The sequence below is a fragment of the Rhinichthys klamathensis genome, unplaced genomic scaffold (assembly GCF_029890125.1).
Source record: "Rhinichthys klamathensis goyatoka isolate OS25496 unplaced genomic scaffold, OSU_Roscu_1.1 h1tg000398l_1, whole genome shotgun sequence".
Taxonomy (NCBI): domain Eukaryota; kingdom Metazoa; phylum Chordata; class Actinopteri; order Cypriniformes; family Leuciscidae; genus Rhinichthys; species Rhinichthys klamathensis.
This window is the reverse complement of record NW_026606900.1, coordinates 348,023-369,796: the sequence shown is the minus strand read 5'-3', so window position 1 is coordinate 369,796 and position 21,774 is coordinate 348,023. Positions and strand designations below refer to the sequence as shown.

At 37.3% G+C, this 21,774-nt stretch overlaps 4 protein-coding genes across 6 annotated transcripts in view; all 4 read left to right on the top strand.

Moving 5' to 3' along the window:
- vcpip1 (valosin containing protein (p97)/p47 complex interacting protein 1) overlaps window positions 1-21,774 on the top strand; it is a 290,019-nt gene that overhangs the window by 69,472 nt on the left and 198,773 nt on the right. The window lies entirely within an intron of this gene.
- Window positions 837-6,936, top strand: tmeff1a (transmembrane protein with EGF-like and two follistatin-like domains 1a). The gene is made up of 10 exons (XM_056234561.1): window positions 837-1,098; window positions 2,833-2,942; window positions 3,099-3,228; window positions 3,405-3,431; window positions 3,731-3,824; window positions 4,662-4,810; window positions 4,913-5,030; window positions 5,149-5,307; window positions 5,412-5,490; window positions 6,899-6,936. The coding sequence occupies exons 1-10, from the start codon at window positions 852-854 to the stop codon at window positions 6,902-6,904; spliced, it is 1,119 nt and encodes a 372-aa protein (XP_056090536.1). The 5' UTR covers window positions 837-851; the 3' UTR covers window positions 6,905-6,936.
- On the top strand, window positions 9,953-13,830 carry cavin4a (caveolae associated protein 4a). Its single transcript, XM_056234563.1, has 2 exons — window positions 9,953-10,455; window positions 12,980-13,830. The coding sequence occupies exons 1-2, from the start codon at window positions 10,075-10,077 to the stop codon at window positions 13,586-13,588; spliced, it is 990 nt and encodes a 329-aa protein (XP_056090538.1). The 5' UTR covers window positions 9,953-10,074; the 3' UTR covers window positions 13,589-13,830.
- On the top strand, window positions 15,695-20,404 carry ift57 (intraflagellar transport 57 homolog (Chlamydomonas)). Of its 3 annotated transcripts, none has more exons than XM_056234559.1 (12): window positions 15,695-15,863; window positions 15,944-16,094; window positions 17,101-17,275; window positions 17,377-17,495; window positions 17,669-17,759; window positions 17,971-18,042; window positions 18,975-19,094; window positions 19,194-19,265; window positions 19,411-19,542; window positions 19,679-19,741; window positions 19,927-19,993; window positions 20,093-20,404. In XM_056234559.1, the coding sequence occupies exons 2-12, from the start codon at window positions 15,958-15,960 to the stop codon at window positions 20,269-20,271; spliced, it is 1,227 nt and encodes a 408-aa protein (XP_056090534.1). In that variant the 5' UTR covers window positions 15,695-15,863; window positions 15,944-15,957; the 3' UTR covers window positions 20,272-20,404. The 3 variants fall into 3 exon arrangements, with proteins under 3 accessions (XP_056090534.1, XP_056090532.1, XP_056090533.1); XM_056234557.1 differs by having other exon boundaries at window positions 15,696-15,850; XM_056234558.1 differs by having other exon boundaries at window positions 15,696-16,094.

Genomic DNA, 21,774 nt, shown 5'->3' with positions numbered 1-21,774 from the left:
ATAGGGCACTACGAGATGCTTTGAGAGATGTAAATGTTTTTTATATTATGTATATTTAGGGCTGTCAAGGTTAACTGTCTTGAATATTACAATGAAAAGCACTCATTTCGAATTAAAAAATTGTATAGGTACATAAATAATACCCTTTAAGAGAAAATATAGCCTACCATATCTTAAAACCACGAAGACTATATAGGACTAGGTCTTTATAATATTTTTGTTACACTGTGTAAATTTATCTTTATATTTAAGGAAGTGGGCGTCACGAAATTAGATCATCTATTTGTGATGGATTTATAAAATAGAGTAAGAAAAAACTTAGAGCTCGTAATTTCTGAAATGTTCTAACTTTTTGATGGAACTCACAAATATGACGATCTCCTCGCGAGGGGAGCTCTTCCTAAAAGTAAATAGGCTAATTATATGTAGCCTATAATTAGCCTACTGTGTAAGAAAAAGTATGTTGAAAAGTATAGGCTATATGAACCTATATGATGTTAAAGACAAAATTGTATTCAAATTAAATTATTTTATAGCCTATTATTAGGCTAAAGCAAAGCTAATTTTCACAATAGGCTTTAACCTGAAAAATATTGACTTTATTAATAGTTTTTTTTAGTCTTTAAAGGGTTTCACGTGACCAAATTCAGGTCCGTCTCATTTTGTGGCTGTGGAGTCTATCTCTCCGTCTTCCCTGTTCTGTGTCCGTCTAGCGCAGATGAAGGGAAGTGAAGGAAACTGATGCCGTCTCTGCGCGCGCGAGACGATAATTAGGACGCGTGAGCTGGTGTAATGCGTCTAAGGTATCGGGTCACTGGCCCTTCTTTCAGCTCGGCCTATGACAAGAAGAAATGAGCCATAGTAAGTGCAGCATCAGCTTTCATGTGAACCAACATTTCCGCGTCACCTGGCTCACACAGCCGTATCAATCGCGCGGGATCATCGTGTTCAGCCGCATTATGTCCAGTGGCTCGTGCGCTGCAGGTGCTGGACGCTGTCTCGCGATGTTCGGGCTGCTGGTCCTTGTGCAGATGCCCGGAGCCCTGACGTCCAACACGGAGAGCGACTGTTTGACTGAAGATGACAAAGGATGTGAAGGTGCGCGCACACACACACACACTCACGCACACAAGTCTTTATAGCCTACTGATGGTGCGGACCTTCCATTAACAACGTGAAAGATGTAAAAATGAAGCCGAATGCAATTATATAGCTTATTAACTCAAACCCTTCACCTAGTCAAAACACAAACTTGGATTGACTTTTTTTTTAAAACGTAGTCTCTTTATGAATAGGAAGCTTTTAGATTTAACAGTTTGTGAAAATGTCCTGCTGGGGAAAAAAATACGACTAGAATATTAAAAACATAATGAGTTTAGGAAAACATAAAAAAAATAGTCCTAATAGGAACTTAATGGAGATTTTATATATTACAATTTATGAAAATCCCCAGCTGGGAAAATAAACAAATAAACATCAACAAAAAAAAAGTTCTGTAAGGGGATTTACAGTCAACGACCCAGAACCAGATATGCTGAATGAAGACCCGGAGTCAGAATTATAATAAATTGAAGAAAAGTTTTACTGAAGATAGTTTGAAGTTTCATCAGAAGAGGTCAGCTTCAAGACTCACAAGTTTGAAGGCCGTTCCGCTTACAGTTACAAAGATCACATTCACAGCAGTTATATGGTCTAAGCTATACGTCCTTGCTTCAGGTTGAATTATTCTCATTGGCTAAGAAATAGATAAACATAGTAATTTTCCACACATATACAGATAGACTAAAGGATATCTCCATCGATTAGGCAGCTGACACACTGAATTTAGGCACTTTGTGACCTTCCAGTTTGCAGATCTGGGTTGCCATGGCGCCAGCATGTCTCAAACAACAAGTCAGTCAATGCCAGTGGTTCCTTAACCTGTAACCAAAAAGACTAACACACACACACCGACACACAGCTTTTTCAAGGTTGGATTTGGCCAGGCTCTAACTATAAACTGGAGAGTCTTTAAAACATCAAGATACATTCTTTTTCTCAAGGAGAGGACACTTTAATATAACACAGTAAAGTAAAGCTTTAACAAAGAAATGGTCCCTCAACTATAGGTTCCAATGACCCTTGTGACCTATAGTCGTCATGGTGAGCTAGAAGAACAGATATATGTTTTAACACATGTTTAAGACCTTTCTCAAACAAAACATCTTTCCATATTTCATTTCTGAAAGCCAGGCTAAATGAGCAAGCACTGTTACTGCATTTCTAGCATGGGCTAGACCCTTCAGTCACCTCTCAGATATTTAATAGACATTAAAGAATACATGAAAAGAACATTTCAGTAATCACACTCGTAAGTTCTATAACAAAGTAAAATCTCATAAGTCATTCAACTCATTTGATATTTAGAAGGAAAAATATTTATTAATACCTTGATTATAAACACTCATCAGATATACATTGAAGCAGCAGAATCCACCCCTCCAGTTAGTTTTAGTGGCTTTCAATTGGTTCCCCAGTCTGAGCAGTTTACAGTTTCCAAAAGGCGCTCTAAAACCAACCTGACCAGTCTGAGACACCAGCTAAGGCCATCATTTTTTTTAGCAGGGTTTAGTCTTTTCAGGTTTTACTATCTTTGTGGTGACATTTGGACGTCATGGTCCCTGATACATTTTTGCATGTGTATACTTGTCAGAACAGATGGTTTAATCCCTTTATGAGGCTTCTTCCCACTAGTCCTGATTAGCTAGGTTTTGTACTATATTTGTATGGACAAACACATACATGCACACACTTACACGTAATGCCTTTGACAAAGGTGTGTGTTGGTTTTAGGTATGTCCGAGAAGAAAAGTGACCATCATGTGTGTGATGAATATAGTTGTTCTTTCGGAGGAATCTGCAGGGACAACGGATCACACCTGGAGTGTCTTTGTCAGTTTCAGGTTTGTTTTTGTCCTGCCACAATAAGCTCTGCACATTATGAAATGAAACATGGCTTATTACAGCTAATGATGCTGAGAACAGTTTCTAGATTATTGCCCTGTGACATAATTAATGTCTGAGGCAGGTTTCAGGACTCAGGTGTTTGTTTCTTTCAGTGTCCACAGATGTTTGCTCCAGTATGTGGGTCTGATGGTGACACATATCATAGTGAATGTTTCCTAAGACAAGCTGCCTGTGAACAGCAGACCAGAATCACTGTAATTACGGAAGGACAATGTCATTCCGGTTAGCAAAAACAGTAAAAGCCTTTTCAAAGCACTTTAATTGCTATACACTTAATAATGTACAATATTTTTTGCTGTATGTATGTCATATGTATACTATGTAAAACTATGTAATACATATATTTAAAACTTTTAAGCTGACGTGGCGTTTTACATGATATTTATCCTTTTTCTCAGTTGCTGAATCGGCATCAGGAGATACAGGTATTTTTATTTGATTTTATTTGCTGTCAGAGACACATCTAAAGTTTTGAGCAGTTTAATGTAGCCTGGTAATACGCAACATGACATCATGACTTTTGCGTAAACATACACGCCACTTTCAAGTCAACTTGAGCGGAAGTACGAAGTCTGACGTAGTCAGGCTAAGTTTAATGGTCCAGGGAATTTGAAATGTGATCTTCATTGATGTATGATATTAAGGCAACCAAAATAAAAATGATATGTGACTTTCAATGCAATATTAGACCTTACGTAAACCATGTGCGTATGTTTGTGTGTAGATCTGGAGAGTTCAGGACTAGAGCCCAGCAGATACTCTAAGTGTTCTAGCTGCAAGTTTGGAGCGGAGTGTGATGAAGACTCTGAAGGCATTTGGTTGGTCAATGTGTGTGTGTGTGTGTGTGTGTGTGTGCTTGTTTATATGATTTATGAGGATACAAATTTGTATAATGACATGGGTATTACACTGGTATTACAATGTAAACAATGTAGACATTTCTTGAGTCCTAGTAATTAAAATGGCTTTAAAAACATACTAAATTATAATGTTTTATTAAAAATGTAAAGATGCAGAAAGTTTTCTGTGATGGGTAGGTTTAGGGGTATAGTTAGTGTAAGGGGATAGAATATACAATTTGTACAGTATAAAAGCCATTATGCCTATGGAATGTCCCCATAATTATAGGTGCACCAACGTGTGTGTGTGTGTGTGTGTGTGTGTGTGTGTGTGTGTGTGTGTGTGTGTGTGTGTGTGCACGCACGCGCGCACGTTTGTATACTAGAGCAGGAGTTTCCAAACTTTTTTATCAGCCGAACCCATTCAAGTAAAATATTTGCTTGATATTTACCCTGAGATTTTAAGTTAATATTTAAATAATTTAACGTCACATTTGCATGTCCATAGTTCCCCTATTATTAATATTATTATTAAATATTGTAGTAGTTTTAATTTGTAAAAAAGATAAGGCAGAAATATATTAGTTGCAAATTACAATTGTACTGTAAAATAAAAAATCTTTTTTACAAAAAGTTACAAAAATGATAATTGTCTTAAATTCTTCATTTTCAAACATTTAAACCCTTGAACTTCTCATGACTTAATTAATTATTAGCTTTTCATCTCACAAACCCCCTGCAGTTCCTTCCCAAAAGCCCATTTGGGAAACCCTTCTATAGAGGCGAACATGCAGGTAACATGTATTTTCTGTGCAGGTGTGTATGTAATATAGACTGCAGTGGATTTAATATGAATCCAGTTTGTGGATCAGATGGCCAGTCTTACAGTAATCCATGCCAGGTCAGAGAAGCTTCCTGCTTGAAACAAGCTCAGATTAATGTCAAACACCTTGGGCAATGTCCAGGTAAACACACACACATAAATCACACAATTAGCAAACACATGTAGAGACAAATATGTAAACATTTTCTGTAATCAGATATGACATATTTGATTCATCCTATAGATTCAGTGGTATTAGTGGGTGGAGTCAGTGTGGGCGGAGCAATGCCCTGTGCTGAAATCAACAGCAGCTTTTGTGTGCATGGAACCTGTGAGATGAAAAATGATCTGGCAACATGCAGGTATGATCCGCAACACATGCACAAGTCATCTATTGTAGTAAATCTCAATTGGATGTAAAAATGGATTTTAGGCATGTGTTTTGATGTGTTTCGGTCAATCATGGTCGTATCTGTTTAGGTGTGATGTGGGGTTCTCCGGTGTGCACTGTGAGCAGAGAGACTTCAGTGAGTTGTACGTGGTGCCCAATGGACAGAAGCTTCAATACGTCCTGATTGCTGTGATCATTGCTGCTGTACAGATCAGCATAATTATCGCTATCATAATATGCATCACAAGGTAAAACTCTTCTCTTGCACAGTAGTATGCACCAAATAAATTCTAATATAGACAAAAAGCATAAATATCACACACTCACTAAATCTCAAAACTGTTGCCTTTAGGATTCATCCAAAAAAGCCACGAGCCCATCTTCAGAAACAGAACCTGGGTCACTCACCCAAAGATGGAGGACGCAGGATTATGGGATGATTATAGTATCAAAATGATTAACACGTGCAAGCACACTTATCAATGAACTTGATAGATGTTGCAGAAATGTTTTATCCATGCCTTTCAACTTGCGTGTGCAAAATTCAAAATTGAATGAATGTGAAGCAATTTGTACAAATAGAGACATTTTTGTGAATACAAATGTTTTCCTTTGTATTAGTGTATCATAATTTGCACATGCAACACAGAAGATGTGCATGTGTGGATCAGGTGACACGCGTGCATTCATTGACGTCTTTTCTTTGTCGATCTCATTTGATTCATTTGGATTTTGAGACTTTCTTTTCGCGGTTTTTCATGACTTTCTTTTCGCTATTCATGTTCATGTAGTCTCTTGTCTGTAGGCTATATAGTTTTCCTCCCATAGAGCATAATATTATAAAGAAAAAGCTTAACATCAATGGAGTAAGACGGTGATATTTAAACTCAGTAGCCAAACACCTTATTGAACATGCAACGCGCGATTGCACGTTAAGCGTTTTATTATGATTTTCTATGGGTGTTCATAATCTGATGTTATCTGTTTACCTCTATAAAGTATGCTTTATTAATAGGGTAGGCCTATATTATTGTGTACTAAATTTGGTGCTTCAATATCACTCTCATTAAGCGTCTTAAATGCGGAAGAACGCCTGATTATGCTGCCGTTGTCTGTTTCAGCAGAATACTGCCATCTAGTGGTAGCAGGTTTTCTCAGACAGCTGTGTGTGGATCGTGCAAGGCGAAACCTGCGAAATGAAAGTCTCAAAATCCAAATGAATCAAATAGGATCGACTCAGAAACGAGTCAATGAATGCACGCGTGTTACCTGATCCACAACTGCACATCTTACTTGTTGCATGCACAAATTCTGGCCTACATTAATACAAAATCGAGGTTTTGTATTTGTTTTGTATTTTGCATACACAAGTTGTATTGTATTAGTTTAAATGTAGTGACGCACATTTGTGAATTTGTCAAAAAGATGGGTAGTTGTGCACACATTAATTATTAGCACCAGGCCTATTCATTTGTAGTTGTTTGTGTTTGGGTTGTGAAATGCTTAAAAACCGCGAAAAGAAAGTCTCAAAATCCAAATGAATCAAATGAGATCGACAAAGAAAAGACGTCAATGAATGCACGCGTGTCACCTGATCCACACATGCACATCTTCTGTGTTGCATGTGCAAATTATGATACACTAATACAAAGGAAAACATTTGTATTCACAAAAATGTCTCTATTTGTACAAATTGCTTCACATTCATTCAATTTTGAATTTTGCACACGCAAGTTGAAAGGCATGGATAAAACATTTCTGCAACATCTATCAAGTTCATTGATAAGTGTGCTTGCACGTGTTAATCATTTTGATACTATAATCATCCCATACAGGATTGTATAGCTGCTGATAACTTAAACAGAAACGCACAAACTGTACACTCTTAAAACACTTTTTTTGTCACTAACCACACATACTACTCATCTACTATTTATATTTATACTGACTAAGATAGGGTGGCCGAGAGAGCTCAACGCGCTGCAACTGAAGAAAACACACAAATAGAAAAAACACCAGCAAATTTCGAAAACATCTTCATCAGTTTAACAACAAATGTGCTGCAAATACTCACAACGCAACCAAATACAGAAGTGTGTTGTGAATACTAACAACACAACCAAATACAGAAATGTGCTGCAAATACTCATAACGCAACCAAATACCGAAACGCGTTGCAAATACTCACAATGCAACCAAATACAGAAACTCGCTAAAAAAAGCACAGACCACAGTAGAAATGTTTCAAGGGGACCCCAACAAGTGAGGAACTTGGCTGGAAACGCTTATTGTTCAATGTCTACTCGTCAGTGGTGTTGTTGATGACCAGAAAGGTGAGTTTATTGTTTATTTTAGCATCCTGATCGTATGTCCATTGGAAGTATTTGCAGCGCGTTTCTGTAATTAGTTGCGTTGTAAGTACTTGCAGCGTGTTTCTATATTTGGTTGCGTTGTGAGAGCATGCAGTGTGTTTCTGTATTTGGTTGCGTTGTGAGTATTTGCTGCACGTTTTTGTATTGGGTTGCATTGTGAGTACTTGCACCATATTTCTGAATTCGGTTGTGTTGTGAGTATTTGCAGCATGTTTCTCTATTTGGTTGCATTTTGAGTATTTGCATCACTTTTCTGTGTTTGATTGCGTTGTAAGTATTTGCAGTGCATTTCTTAATTTGGTTGTGTTGTGTGTATTTGCTGCCTGTTTCTGTATTTGGTTGTGTTGTGAGTATTTGCCGCCTGTTTCTGTATTTGGTTGCGTTGTGAGTACTTGCACTGCGTTTCTGTATTTGGTTGCATTGTGAGTATTTGCAGGGCGTTTCTGTATTTGGTTGCATTGTGAGTACTTGTACCGCGATTCTGTATTTGGTTGTGTTGTGAGTATTTGCAGCCTGTTTCTGTATTTGGTTGTGTTGTGAGTATTTGCAGCCTGTTTCTGTATTTGGTTGCGCTGTGAGTATTTGCAGCCTGTTTCTGTATTTGGTTGCATTGTGAGTACTTGTACCGCGATTCTGTATTTGGTTGTGTTGTGAGTATTTGCAGTATTTGCAGCCTGTTTCTGTATTTGGTTGCGTTGTGAGTATTTGCAGCCTGTTTCTGTATTTGGTTGCGTTGTGAGTATTTGCAGCCTGTTTCTGTATTTGGTTGCGTTGTGAGTACTTGTACCGCGATTCTGTATTTGGTTGCGTTGTAAATATTTGCAGCGCATTTCTGTATTTGGTTGTATTGTGAGTACTTGTACTTGTTGTATTGTGAGTACTTGGTTGCGTTGCGAGTTTTTGCAGCGCGTTTCTGTATTGGGTTGCATTGCGAGTATTTGCAGCGTATTTCTGTATTTGGTTGCTTTGTGAGGATTTGCAGGGCATTTGTTGTCAAACTAAAGATGTTTTCTTAATTTGTTGGTGTTTTTTCTATTTTGCATGCGTTTTCTTCAGTTGCAGAACATTAAGAGACCCAAGCCATTTATTGGGACCAGAATTTTACTGACATTCTTTTAACTTTGGCCAGTAAGCAACCGCTCAGAACACCCTAGCAACCACATAGAAACATGCACAAAAAAAACTCCCAGAAAGCCTTAGCAACTACATAGCAATGCCCTGGCAACCACCCACAGCACAATAGCTTCATTATTTTTGGCATGGATCACTCAGATATTCTTTAAAAAAAAGAAAAGGAAAGGAAAAATATAGTTTTTAGTGTCCAAACTCTCCATAAGAGATGTACAGTGTGGGCCACAGGTTAAAGCATATCAGAGAATGTTTGTAAAGCCTACTCCTGCCAGAATCTGTTGTTTTCTCATTATATGTTACCTTCTATCCTCCTCATTTTTAATGTAAGAGAAGGTGTAACCATTTTTAACTTGTGTGAGTCTTCCGGTGTCAATTATTTTAGCTGTACAAAAAAGGTCTGTTATGCTGCTTGATGTTGCTATCATTTTATTTTGATTTATTATGGTAAATCATAAACACACTGTTTTTTTGCTCAAATATATTTTACCATTTGCTACACTTTGTTATTCTTCTATTTGTTTTCCTACAGTAGCTAATGAATCCAAAGTCTTGTACATCCACAGGAAATAACTTACTTTCACATAGAAAAATAAGGTGGATAAAGCTGGGAAAACTTTGTAATTTTTTCATTTTGGAAACAGAGCAAAAAGGAGATAAAAGCAGCTGTGTTTTAGCACAATTCAAAACCAAGCAATCCAAACCTCTTACAACTGAATTCTCATAAAGAAGGTCATCAGTATGTGACTGTGAGAGGCTGTGTGTTTATCAGTCTTATAAATCAGTTTGTAAATCAGTGACTTTATATTATGTGAAGGCCTGTGAAAGTTTGCATGTCAAATCTGTTTAAACTCAGTAAAAATGTATACTAAAGTGAGTTTTAAGGAAAATGTCATGTCTTTAGTGTTTTTCTTAAAGTACTAGTGTATTTTCCTCAGTGACAAAAAAGTGCATGCTGGGAGATGCAGTTTTCGTATGCCTTTAATGTGAGGTCAGAGGTCAAAACACCAATGTGAAACCCCTCCAAGGTCAGTTTACACTGTGTGTGTGTGTGCGTTCCTCAGCTGTTGGCTTCAGTTGAGTTAACGGTATGCCACAGGGGGGCAGATTTATAAAAGTAAGTCCACCTCACCACACAAACACACACATTTGCGCTCTAGATCAATGCCACTGTCATTTTAGATATTTCAGAGCTGAGAAAGCAACACATATTGTGCATATCATATAAGCCACCATAACACATGCACACGATACTGGAATGTATGAATTAATGGGGCTTTCCAACGCTTCTGTGATACAGCTTCCAAAAATGTCTTAGTATCCCCTTACAGTTGTATTTATATCCATGCATTTATATCTGTGTGTGTGAACAGGGGTGGAGTTTGTCAGATTCCATTGGAGTCTCTCTCTTGGAGTGTCAGTTACTCTCTACTGTGTGTTTGATTCCACCTGGCCCCTTACCCATCTCTGGCCCGGTAGCTTTACTTTCAGGGACGGTGAAAAGGAGAATCAGAGATGGAAAAGAGAGGAGATGTCATGTTGGGGGTCGAGGATGAATCCGGGCAGCCGGTCTCGGCCCTGTCGATTCTCTCTCTGCTGGAACGCGTGTCTACGATCATCGATGGTGTCCAGGCGAGCCAGCAGCGCATGGAGGAGCGACAGCAGCAGCTCGAAAGCTCTGTGAGCGCTGTCCAATCCGAGCTTATTAAACTGGCTCGTGACCATGGCGCCACAGCAACAACCGTTGACAAACTGCTGCAGAAAGCCCGTCGCGTGAGCACGCACGTTAAAGAAGTCCGTTCACGTGTGGAGAAACAGAACGTGCGTGTGAAGAAGGTGGAAACTACACAGGATGAGCTTCTCACACGCAACAAGTTCAGGGTTGTTATCTACCAGGTAAACCCATTGCTAACCACTGCATGCGTGTTAAGGTGCGGTCACATTAGCGACATTTTGGTGAAATTCCACAGGCAAAAAAGGTCCATTGTCTATTGTCAATAATTTAGCACTTTATGAAGCACAGCTCACACAGAAGTCACCTTCAAACAAAGCAGCTTTTTGTTGGTCAACAACTTGAACCTGTTGTGAAATCTTTCGTCTTCATACAAAATTCCTGATTACTTGAATTCCTATTGAAGTGATTGGATTTCACTCGTGAAAATTCACCAAACTGTAAATGTGATAAAACTTTTTGGGTGATTGATGGTGAAGCTCAATCCTTTTGGCATTTAACAGCAGGTTGGCTCTGTAATCTCACAATGACACCTGCTGAATTAGCAATAGAGCACTTGAGAATTTCCTTTCTAGAGCTGATTGGCTACCTATTTATGTTAGTGTGTCAGATGACAATAAAGATATTTTTGATATGTTCATTCAAGAGTGATACTGGACCTCAACCACCACAGATACAGATTAGTAGTTGTAGTCCAATGTGGTTTATCAATGATCTATTCTTAAACTATTACATTTGGTGCCCCCAATCCTAAACGTGCTGTTAGGGATGGACACAAATTATGTTCAATTATTCTTATTGGCATAGCACAAATGCTGGCAAATTGTCTATTCGACTCCTCACACCTCCTTCAATATACAGAATAAATAATTAGAGAAAATGTGTTACAAATTTGTCTAAATTAGGCTGTTAGTGTGTGTGTGTGTGTGTGTGTGTGTGTGTGTGTGTGTGTGTGTGTGTGTGTGTGTGTGTGTGTGTGTGTGTGTGTGTATGAGAGTGTGTTTGTGAGTAGTTATTTTGGGCTTTCCTTATATAGAGCTGCTGAACACAGCTGAAGAGACTCTTTAAGGCTATTCCCTGTATAGGGAGTTTATTCATACACATACATAGACATCCATTCTTACAGACTGAAAAAATGTCTCTTGAGAAGGGTAGTCTCAAGTAAGCAGACTTTAGACTGGCATAAAATCTAGTCCACTTTGCTTGTGATGACCAAGAACCACCCACTTAAACAGGATGAGATTGTCTGACTTACATTGACGTGGTTTACAGTGAATTTAGAACAGCTAAGGGATGCTGTTAGGCACGATGTGGATTGGAGATGTATGTTTGTAATTTACAACAGATTTGAACGCTGCTTAACTAATCAGAATCAAGGACCGGAACTATCCGTTTTATAAAAAGTGTCCAGCTAAACCTATATGAGTAAAATTTTACCTAACGGGATAATTCAGACAAAAATTTAAATTCTGTCATCATTTACTTACCTTCATGTCGTTCCAAGAAGATTTTTTTTTCCTTACAATGAAAGTCATTGGGGTCTAATGTTGTTTTGGACTCCACTGACTTTCATTATATGGGCAAAACAGTTAAAAATATTCTTCAAACTAAAATATTCTTCTAGTAATTGATGACACAATTTAAACATTTTAAGTGAACAATCCCTTTAAGAGTTGTATTCTGTAACTGAACCAACATTTTACACCCAACACCTGAAATGTAGGCTGTCTGTTATTGTTTTGGTAAGAGCAAGAGAGCTAAAGCTCAACATTCATATTTATGCTTTAATGTAATACATCTAAATAGAAATTTGCATTTAAATCTTAAAGGGTTTACCCAAAAATGAAAATTCTGTCATTAATTACTCACCCTCATGTCGTTCAAAACCGTAAGACTTTCGTTCATCTTCAGAACACAAATGGACACAAAATGAAATCTGAGATCTTTCTGTCCCTCCTTTGACAGCCTATGCATCTACCACGTTCAAGCCCCAGAAAGGTAGTAAAGACATTTTTAAAGTAATCCATATGAATTTAGTGGTTTAACCTCAATTTTATGAAGCGACTCAAGTGCTTTGTTTGCACAAAACACTTGTTTACCACTTTATTTACAAAATCTCCAATGTGCGTTCACGCAACAATGTCTGCTCTCGGGTCCACACAACACGCATGCGTCGTGGTGCTCTCATGAACGCACGTTAGATATTAATACTTTGTAAATAAAGGGGTAAGTTATGTTTTGTTTTTTTTGTTTTTTGCACAAACAAAGCACTCGCATCACTTCATAAAACTGAGGTTAAACCACATGGGCCACATGGAATACTTTTATGATGCCTTATCTTTCTGAGGCTTGAAAGTGGTAGTTGCGAAGGCTGTCAATGGAGGGACGAAAGGTCTCAGGTTTCATTTTGTGTTCATTTGTGTTCCAGAGATGAACGAAAGACGAAAGAGTAATTCATGACAGAATTGGCATTTTTGGGTTATCTAACTCTTTAATAAATAATTAAATCCAAATATGTTAATATTGAAATTGATGTTAGGTAATCAGCATAATGACTCTTGCATCTTGTTGAGTTTGACATTGTTGCAAGAAAGCATAACAAATCGGAGTTCTTCTCCATGACCTTCTAGGAGTGGGTAAAGAGTGTGTTTTCTAGTGAATAATAGTCTCTCCTGTGTGTCACCGCAGGGTGAAACTGAAGTTCCCTCTGTTGCTGTCACCAAGACTCCCAAGGGTGCAGGGCTTGCTAACTTGGAGGTGGAGCCAGATGAGTATGAGATCCCTGCTGACCTATCATCTGATGAAGAGTACATGGTGGTAGAGGAGGCGGAGTCATCCCGGGGCGCACGTCTGAAACAGAGCGGCTTGAAAGGCATTGAGAACATCAAAGCTGCGTTCTCCAAAGAGAACATGAGCAAGACCCGCGATAAGACGCGGGAAAACCTAAGCAAGACCAAGGAGAGCCTGAGTAAGACGGGCCAAACGCTTGGAACCAAATTCAACACCTTTGGTGAGAAGATCGTGCCCCCCGAGCAGCGAGAGAAGATGCGTCAGAGCAGCGAGAGGCTGAAGGAAAACATTGCTAAGAAAGCACCCACTAAAGAATCGTTCAAAATCAAACTGAAGAAGGAACGCACTGTCGCTGAGGGCCAGGAAGGTGCAGAGGGGGAGCCAGCTGTGACTCCTCCCAAAGGCAGGAAGCCCAGCCCAGATGTGACATACACAGAGGTGGTTACCGAGATCAAGAGGGAGGGTCCAGTATCAGAAGAGGGGGCGACTCGTATTCAAGATGACTGAAAAAGGAAATTCACCATAGAAACTGTGGAGAAATGGATGGAACAAAACAGATAAAATGCAGAGGAAGTAATTGGAAGTGGAAGAAAGAGGAGAATTTTTCATAAAATGTGCTCCAAAATGTGAGAGTGTATGAGTATGTGTGTTGGGTAGCCAAATTAATTAATAGTGCTAGCACTATTAATGTTTGTGTCATTTCTGTTACCATAAGCCACATGTGAAATGTATTAAAATGTGAAAACATATCCTGTCTAATGTGTCCTTTTACTCATTTGCAATTTGTGTTTTGATTACCATGTAAAGAGCAGATGACTCTGTCCAACACACTGGTAGTTACGCTGCGGGGACTGAACCTCAGAAGGCCAGAGAACATTTGAATCTCCAAACATTCATGTTCATACACACGCCAACATCATAGAGACAGAGACTGGCAGAGTGAAAGAAAGATTGACCCATCAGCCAAAAAAAGATCTCTTGGAATTAATCTCAACAGCTGAGCGACTCTGCCCAGCTCATAGTAACCCAACATAAAGCATACTCTGACTCACGGTTTATCTAAGAAACAGAATACAAGCATTCTAATTTTTCAGTTAAGCTTTTCACTCAAATATTTTTTTCTGATGTAAATGTGTGTGTGTGTGTGTGTGAAAGAAAAATAAGTAATAGTATATAATATACACAACTTTTCAAAAGTTTAGGGTCAATAAGATTTTTAAGAAATTGTATTCATCTATATTTAGCAATGAGGCATTTTAACTTAATCAGAAGTGACAATAAATACTTTTATAATAAAAAAACTATTTTCAAACTTTCTATTCATCAAAAAAACCTTGAAAAAAAATGCATCATGGTTTTCACAAAATTATTACAACCATTTTCAACATTGATAATGTTTGAGCACCAAATCAGCATATTATAATAATTTATCATGTGACACTGAAGTACACATGTATCATGTTTCACATAATGAGAATTCAGCTTTGCATACGAATAAATTCAATTTTTAACTATATTAAAATAGAAAGTTATTTGAAATTCCAATAATAATTCACAATATTACTATTTTTATTGTATTTTTAATAAATACAGCCTAAGAGACTTTTTTCAAAAACATTACTGAGCCCAAACTTTTGAACAGTATGTATCTATTCTTTTTTTTTTCCTTCATAATAAATATATAGGCTACACCACCGTTCCAAAGTTATACATTATTAAGATTTATTCATGTTTCATAAGTCACTTATGCTCACCAAGGCTGCATTTATTTGATCATAAATACAGCACAAACAGTGATATTAACCTTTTTTTTATTTGAATATAATTGAATATGTATTTTTTTCCTGTGTTGGCAAAGCTGAATTTTTGTAACACTATACACTACCATTCAAAATTTTGGGGTTAGTTAGAATAATAATAGTTAAAATAAAGAAATTAAAGAAATAAATACTTGCATTCAGCCGCAGGGTGGATTAAATTGTTCAAAAGTAACGACATTTATAATGTTACAAAAGCTTTCTATTTCAGATAAATGCTGTTCTTTTGAACTGTCTATTCAGCAAAAAAGGTTTTCAACATTGATAATAATATTAAATGTTTCTTGAGCAGCAAATCAGCATTAGAATGATTTCTGAAGAATCACGTGACACTGAAGACTGGAGTAATGATGCTTTGCCATCACAGAAATAAATTGCATTTTTAAAATATAATCAAATAGAAAACATTTATTTTAAATTAAAATATTGCTGAATATTGCTCTATTTTGGGTCAAATAAATACAGCTTTGGTGAGCAGAAGAGACTTTTCTTTTAACATTAAAACACGTTTGCACGATAATGTATGGTAAAAAATAAATAAAATAAATAGATAAGCATTTCTTAAACTTTGACTATGTGTCTATTCATGGATCAGACAGGAATGTAGAGAGATAAGAATACAAGCATAACCTTGTCTGTAGTAGCACCGTTTCTTCTCCGCTCCAGCGCGTGGCAGCACTATGAGATTCTTGCACAAAACGTTCAGTCAAACAGTCATATTAAGAGTCTTGGCTTGCTATTACCGTTTTATTTACAAGTCACATATGTTATATCATTCATTATTGCTCATTGTTTATTATCATCCGTCACTATTCAGTACTATTATTTTGTTTCCTATCATGGCCATCATCGTGTCTGACGTCATTCTTGGCGACAGTAACTACAACATCCTGAGTCCCTATGTAACGTTAGCCTGCCGCCTGCGGGAAACGACCTGACAAAAATACACAGAGTAGGATAAATATGTGTGTATACATAGCTATAATGTGTAATTAAGCTTTAAACCCCTTTTGTCTTGCCAATAAAGCTTTTTGAATGTGAACAGTGAGAGAGAGAGGGATGGCGGAGGAGGAAGAGCGCGGACCCGGTTCGGTCCATCAGACGTTCGTGCTAATGGAGGATCTGCTGGATAAACTCAAAGTTCTGGATTATGAGCAGCAGGTTCTGGACAAACACAACATCAAACCTCTGTCCAGGTGATAGATTCAGAATCGCTACTTTATATGTGGATTATAAGGCATGATCATGTTTTATATGCTGCCTTCACGTGCTATCGGAATTATCGTAAAAACTATTAACGTTAGTTTCCTAGTTTAAAAATTGGACATGAACGCCCTCTCAAGTTAAAATTTGAATGCTATGAACTCGGAATAATCACAACTGGAAAGTAGGAAATTTCCAATAGCACGTAAAGGCAGCAATAGTATATAACAGTTACTTTTTTCATTGTCACTTAGGCTATGTAACAAATTTATTTTGGTTTATGCTATTTGTGCATTATTTTGTGTATTTATTCTTGACACATTCTCACATTGTTTTAATTTGCTGTTATCTGCTTGAGATTTGAGTTTTTTTTTGTCAGCATCATTAAAACTCGTCATTCTTTGCATTTGCTTGGTTTCTGTTTTTTATATACATTTCACAATATATGAATATTATTTCTGGCTAATATTAATAATAATATCCATAATATTGGCCCAGTTGTGGGTGAGTTCTGGGGGGTTAAGGTGGTGGCAGTTTGGCTCTTTTCTGGCTGACATCTGGGGATTCTGGCACTGTTGTGGGTGGGCCAGTTATGGCTGATTTCTGGGGGCATGGAAGAAGTTGTGGGTGAGTTTTGGTCTGCTTCTGGCATGGATCTAAACTCACAGCCGAAATTCAACTAGATTCCGCCCAATACTAATTTGCTATCTGTGAAGAATTATCTAATAATAAAATCTAGGCTAAATCACATTGTATATTTTAATCTTGTCCTCATAGAGACTTATAAACTTATTAAGAGTAAACTTAAATAAATAAAATAAAAATAAAAAGAATTTGTGTCTAGTACTAGAACATCTGAAGCAATTGCAATCTGACATGACATGGGTTACTTTTAGGTAAAATTCTAGAAATCAATTCAAAATCAATTAAATCTGTATACTGGTTCAGTGTTTCTTCTCAAACAGATTTGTTCAAATACATGTTTTCTCCATTTTTCAGGCATTATTTTGTCTCTAGCCCTCACGTGTTGTCAAATCCCGGAGAGCAGTTCTATATGTTCAGTGTAATTGCCGCCTGGTTGATTTCCCTGTGTGGACGGCCGTTTGATGCACCGCAGGAGTACGACGACCCCAATGCCACCGTCTCCAACATCCTGTCTGAGCTGCGTGCCCTGGTCAGACATTATCACAGTGATGACACCCTCAAAAGTTTGCGTAGATGCATTTGGGTTTCATGATTATCACTGTATGTGTGTGAATGTGTGTGTGCTTATAGGGTGGCCAGGTTGATTTCCCCCCATCTAAGCTGAAGTCTGGATCTGGAGAGCATGTCTGTAATGTTCTAGACCAGCTGGTAGAAAAAGCACTAAAGAGTAAAGGATTCATCTGGAACAGGTACACATATACATATACGTGAGCTGAATGCAGGTTGGGATGATGTTCTTTGCTACTTTAGTTTTAATATCAATCTTGTTGTTGTAGGACCACAAATTTCTCCAGGGTTCACAAACTTTCTGTTCCCACTATACACACACACAATAACACAGCTGGTGTTTTCTCTTTATCAGGCCTCTGTACCCATCTGTGGAGGTGGAAGATGATTGTGTGCAGGAAGATGATGCTGAGCTCACACTCAGTAAAGTGGAAGAAGAGATGACAGTGAGTCACACTTAAACTTTATTCTAAGCTAAGCTTTCCCTTCCTGAGTTACTGCTGCTATCTGTCACGCTCTCCTGTTAGCAGTTTTTTTCACTGTTGTAAATTGGATTGAGTAATCTAGCTCAGTGACAGTGACAGTGAATCACACACACACACAAACTCATGTGTAAAGTGAATCACACATACACTCATTAAAAATGTGGATCTTCAGCAGGAGGATGAGGAGTATGAGGAAGAGGACGGACTTGATTTAGATGCACTGAAGACCAGAACCAATCAGAGTGTGAGTTTTATATGAAATATTGGCATGTGCAATTTATATAGTATTATACTATATGGTCTTTCTGAATTCTCAATTCTGATTGGCTGGAAGGTGTGCATTAAAACAGGTAATGCACAGGTAATTCCAGTCAGTTTAATTACCGTTCTATATCAATGCGCTGTTTTCATTGTAGCACACACACAATCACTTGCACATTGAGATCGGAGATCGCGCTGCACACAGAAACGTATCACTGCCCGCAAATTTTAATAATAAAAAAGCTCCACTACTGAATCGCTACAGTATTTCTCAGCATTAAATTTCTCTCTCTCTCTCTCTCTCTCTCTCTCTCTCTCTCTCTCTCTCTCTCTCTCTCTCTCTCTCTCTCTCTCTCTCTCTCTCTCTCTCTCTCTCTCTCGATAATTAATTTAAATAAATGCTAATTCATTCATTCAAATAAATGTGATCTTACAACACTGCTTCATCTCTGTGTCTTATTTAAAGCAAGCAGAATGCTAATGATCCGTAACACAAAAATAACCCTCATTTTTACTCTTATAATAATATAATATTGTGCTGCAAACATCATTAACATCTTTAACTTGTCAATGCTGGCAAATGACCATGGTATAAGCGGGAAATCCACGGCTAGCTGTGCATTAAATGATTTGAATGGACTCCACGCCGTGCATTAAAATAATTTGATGCACAGCTAGCCGTGGATTATCCCTTACATATAATATAAACGTGAAAGTAGTAATGACTTTCTTTTTTTGGAGATTGTAAGTTGTTCCATATGAGAGGTTATATTTGTGTGTGTGCTACAAAGCATGAAAAGCCCAGTCTTTTATACTAGTTAGGAGGGATTTTTATTAATAACTTAAAGAACTAGTACATAACATTTTACCCAGGATGTACAGTAAAAGTCAACTGGTAGATATATGTGTGTTTAGGAGCTCAGTGGTTCAAGGCCTGCAGTGGTTCTGGAGTCAGATGTTGATGCTGCTGAGTGGAATCTAGAGGTGGAGCGAGTTCTTCCACAACTTAAAGTCACCATCCGCACCGACAACAAGGTTTCAAATTCCTCAACCTTTAATCGCTGTATCTCACCTGCATGGTGATGGAGAGACTCTGATTGGCTGAATATGGAGTAACAGGTTACTGTGTTTCAGGATTGGAGGATTCACCTTGATCAAATGCATCAACATCAAGATGGCATCAACACGTCCTTGCACGACGCCAAGGTCATCCATCCATAACAGATGTTCTTAAAAATAATTTTAAAATAGACAATAATGTGAAATATTAAACCTATATATATATATATATATATATATATATATATATATATATATATATATATATATATATGTGTGTGTGTGTTTTCAGGGTTGTCTGTTTAAGCTGAGGGAGGACATCAGTAAAACTCTGGAGAAAGTGAGCAGTCGTGAGAAATATCTCAATACTCAGCTCGAGCATCTCATTTCAGAATACCGCCAAGCACAAGCACAGCTCAACAAGGTGAACATCTTGACCAATCAAAACCCCAAAATGTATTACTTACCCTCAACCAGTCAAACACAGGATGGTCAAACGCATGTTACCCTCAACCAATCAAAACACAGGGTGGTCAAACACATGTGTTTTTGTTCGTCAGGTAAAAGAGCTTTATCAGCAGGCCAGTGGAGGCGTCACAGAGAGAACCAGGATTCTGGCTGAGGTGAGTCTAAAAAAACAACGCTATTGCAAGAGTCACAGAATATTAGCATTACAATGATTTGACCATCTTTTGGTTAATTAAAATTAAAAAGCCTCAGTGTTTTTAATAAATGAATGTACACAGCCTTACTATGTCCACGTAGCCACACAATATTCAAATAATGTATATATATATTTGTGCTTAAGATCAGTGAGGAGCTAGAGAAAGTGAAACAGGAAATGGAAGAGAAAGGCAGCAGCATGTCTGATGGAGGTAAACCGCACGCACAACAAACACTCTTTCCCCCTACTGATGGTGCCGTTTGTTTATGTGAGCTGGAGTTTATGCTTGTCCATGTGTTTTGTGATGCAGCTCCAGTGGTGAAGATCCGTCAGAGTTTGACCAAGCTGAAGCAGGAGATTGAGCAGATGGATGTTCGGATGGGAGTGGTGGAGCACACGTTACTACAATCCAAACTCAGAGAGAAAAACAACATGACCAGAGACATGCATGCTACACACCTATTAGAGCCCAACGCACAGACTTACTGAGTCAAACTCAGAGCTGGTGATGTTGTGTGTTGGTTATATTTTATATAAATATTTTGTTGGGTTTAAATGTGTTTTTAAGTGTAAATAACAAAATAAATAATATTGAACAATAAAATAAATATTCTCACTAGAACAGTGAGAACTCTCAGAGTTTTATCTTGCGTAACCGTCCCCAGAGAATGAGTTCAGCATTACACACACATGTAACTGTTCCATGATGTCATCCTCACAGATTGCAGAGAAACACTAGAGATTATTCATTTGCACAAGCTCAATTTATCAGTCCACATCCTCAGGAAACATTTGTTGAGTCTGTGTTTAGCCTAAAAACAATACTTGCTGAAATTCTCTCTTTTGAATTGTAATATTTATAGGACTTCTCAAGTAAAAAAGAGTACTAACAGCAACTGTAAAATGGTGTAATAATCAACTATTCAACTGAATTTTCCTAACTGGGAATTTAAATGATGAATAATTAATCCCTGGAACCATCTACAAACTTATAACTTGTCTTTTATCTGACACATGCACTAAAAGCTGAAATAAAATCAGAATTACAGTTCCAGAACTGTATCAGTCTTTGTACTTTTGAGATTCTGAGCCTGAATATCTGGTGCTCCAAAAGCTCGGACATTTACTTTTAAAGGGATAGTTCATTAATCGTCTATTCACCCTCATGTCTTTTTAGAAGAATATTTTTGTCCATACAATGGAAGCCCATTTCTGCCTCAAAACTTTGATAAATCATATTTATGATGCAAAGTCATTATGTAAAATCATGATATACTAAGTCATAATTCTGAGACAAAAAGTAGAAAATTGTGCGATACTAATTCATAATTATGCAATAAAAAGTCTAAATATGACAGTATGACTTTGACATTTTATGTCACTTTTATCTTATAAGATAAAAAATAAAATAATATATTTGTCATAATTGACTTTTTCATAATTGACATTTATTTGTATAGCGTTTTTGACAATAAATGTTGTTTCAAAGCACAAAATGCATGTTTTTACATTACAATTTAGAGTAATCTGTTATAAGAGGTGACTTTGTCAAAGTAATATCCATAAGTCAGAAATGTACAGTTCTATGTACAGATAATACAAGTCATGCAGTTAGCTAACATCATATATTCAATTAGACAAAAACAATGAGCTCATTAAAGCAATTATTATCTATTGATTGATAATTATGACTGTCATAATTATGATTTTTTATTTCGTAGCTGGGACTTTTTGTGTCACCATGTCGACTTTTTTATGTCATTACTATGATTTACAATTTTATATACATTTTTATTTTTTATACATATATATTTTATTCGGTTTATTACCGACATTCTTCAAAATATCTTCTTTTGTTTTCAGCAGAAGAAAGACATACAGGTTTCTATTTTTACAGCCTATGGTTTTGAATGCCGTCAGTAAATGATTTTCATTTTTGGGTGAATCTTGTCCAAAGTGAGATATAAATACATAATTAATTTCTAAATACGA

Coding starts and splice junctions, on each gene's coding strand:
- cavin4a (XM_056234563.1), top strand. CDS start 10,075: ATGGAAAAGAGAGGAGATGTCATGTTGGGGGTCGAGGATGAATCCGGG. Junction 10,456..12,979: donor TCAGGGTTGTTATCTACCAG/GTAAACCCATTG, acceptor GTGTCACCGCAG/GGTGAAACTGAAGTTCCCTC.
- ift57 (XM_056234557.1), top strand. Junction 19,543..19,678: donor CACAAGCACAGCTCAACAAG/GTGAACATCTTG, acceptor TTTGTTCGTCAG/GTAAAAGAGCTTTATCAGCA. Junction 19,742..19,926: donor GAACCAGGATTCTGGCTGAG/GTGAGTCTAAAA, acceptor TTTGTGCTTAAG/ATCAGTGAGGAGCTAGAGAA.
- tmeff1a (XM_056234561.1), top strand. CDS start 852: ATGAGCCATAGTAAGTGCAGCATCAGCTTTCATGTGAACCAACATTTC. Junction 2,943..3,098: donor AGTGTCTTTGTCAGTTTCAG/GTTTGTTTTTGT, acceptor TGTTTCTTTCAG/TGTCCACAGATGTTTGCTCC. Junction 5,031..5,148: donor AATGATCTGGCAACATGCAG/GTATGATCCGCA, acceptor GTATCTGTTTAG/GTGTGATGTGGGGTTCTCCG.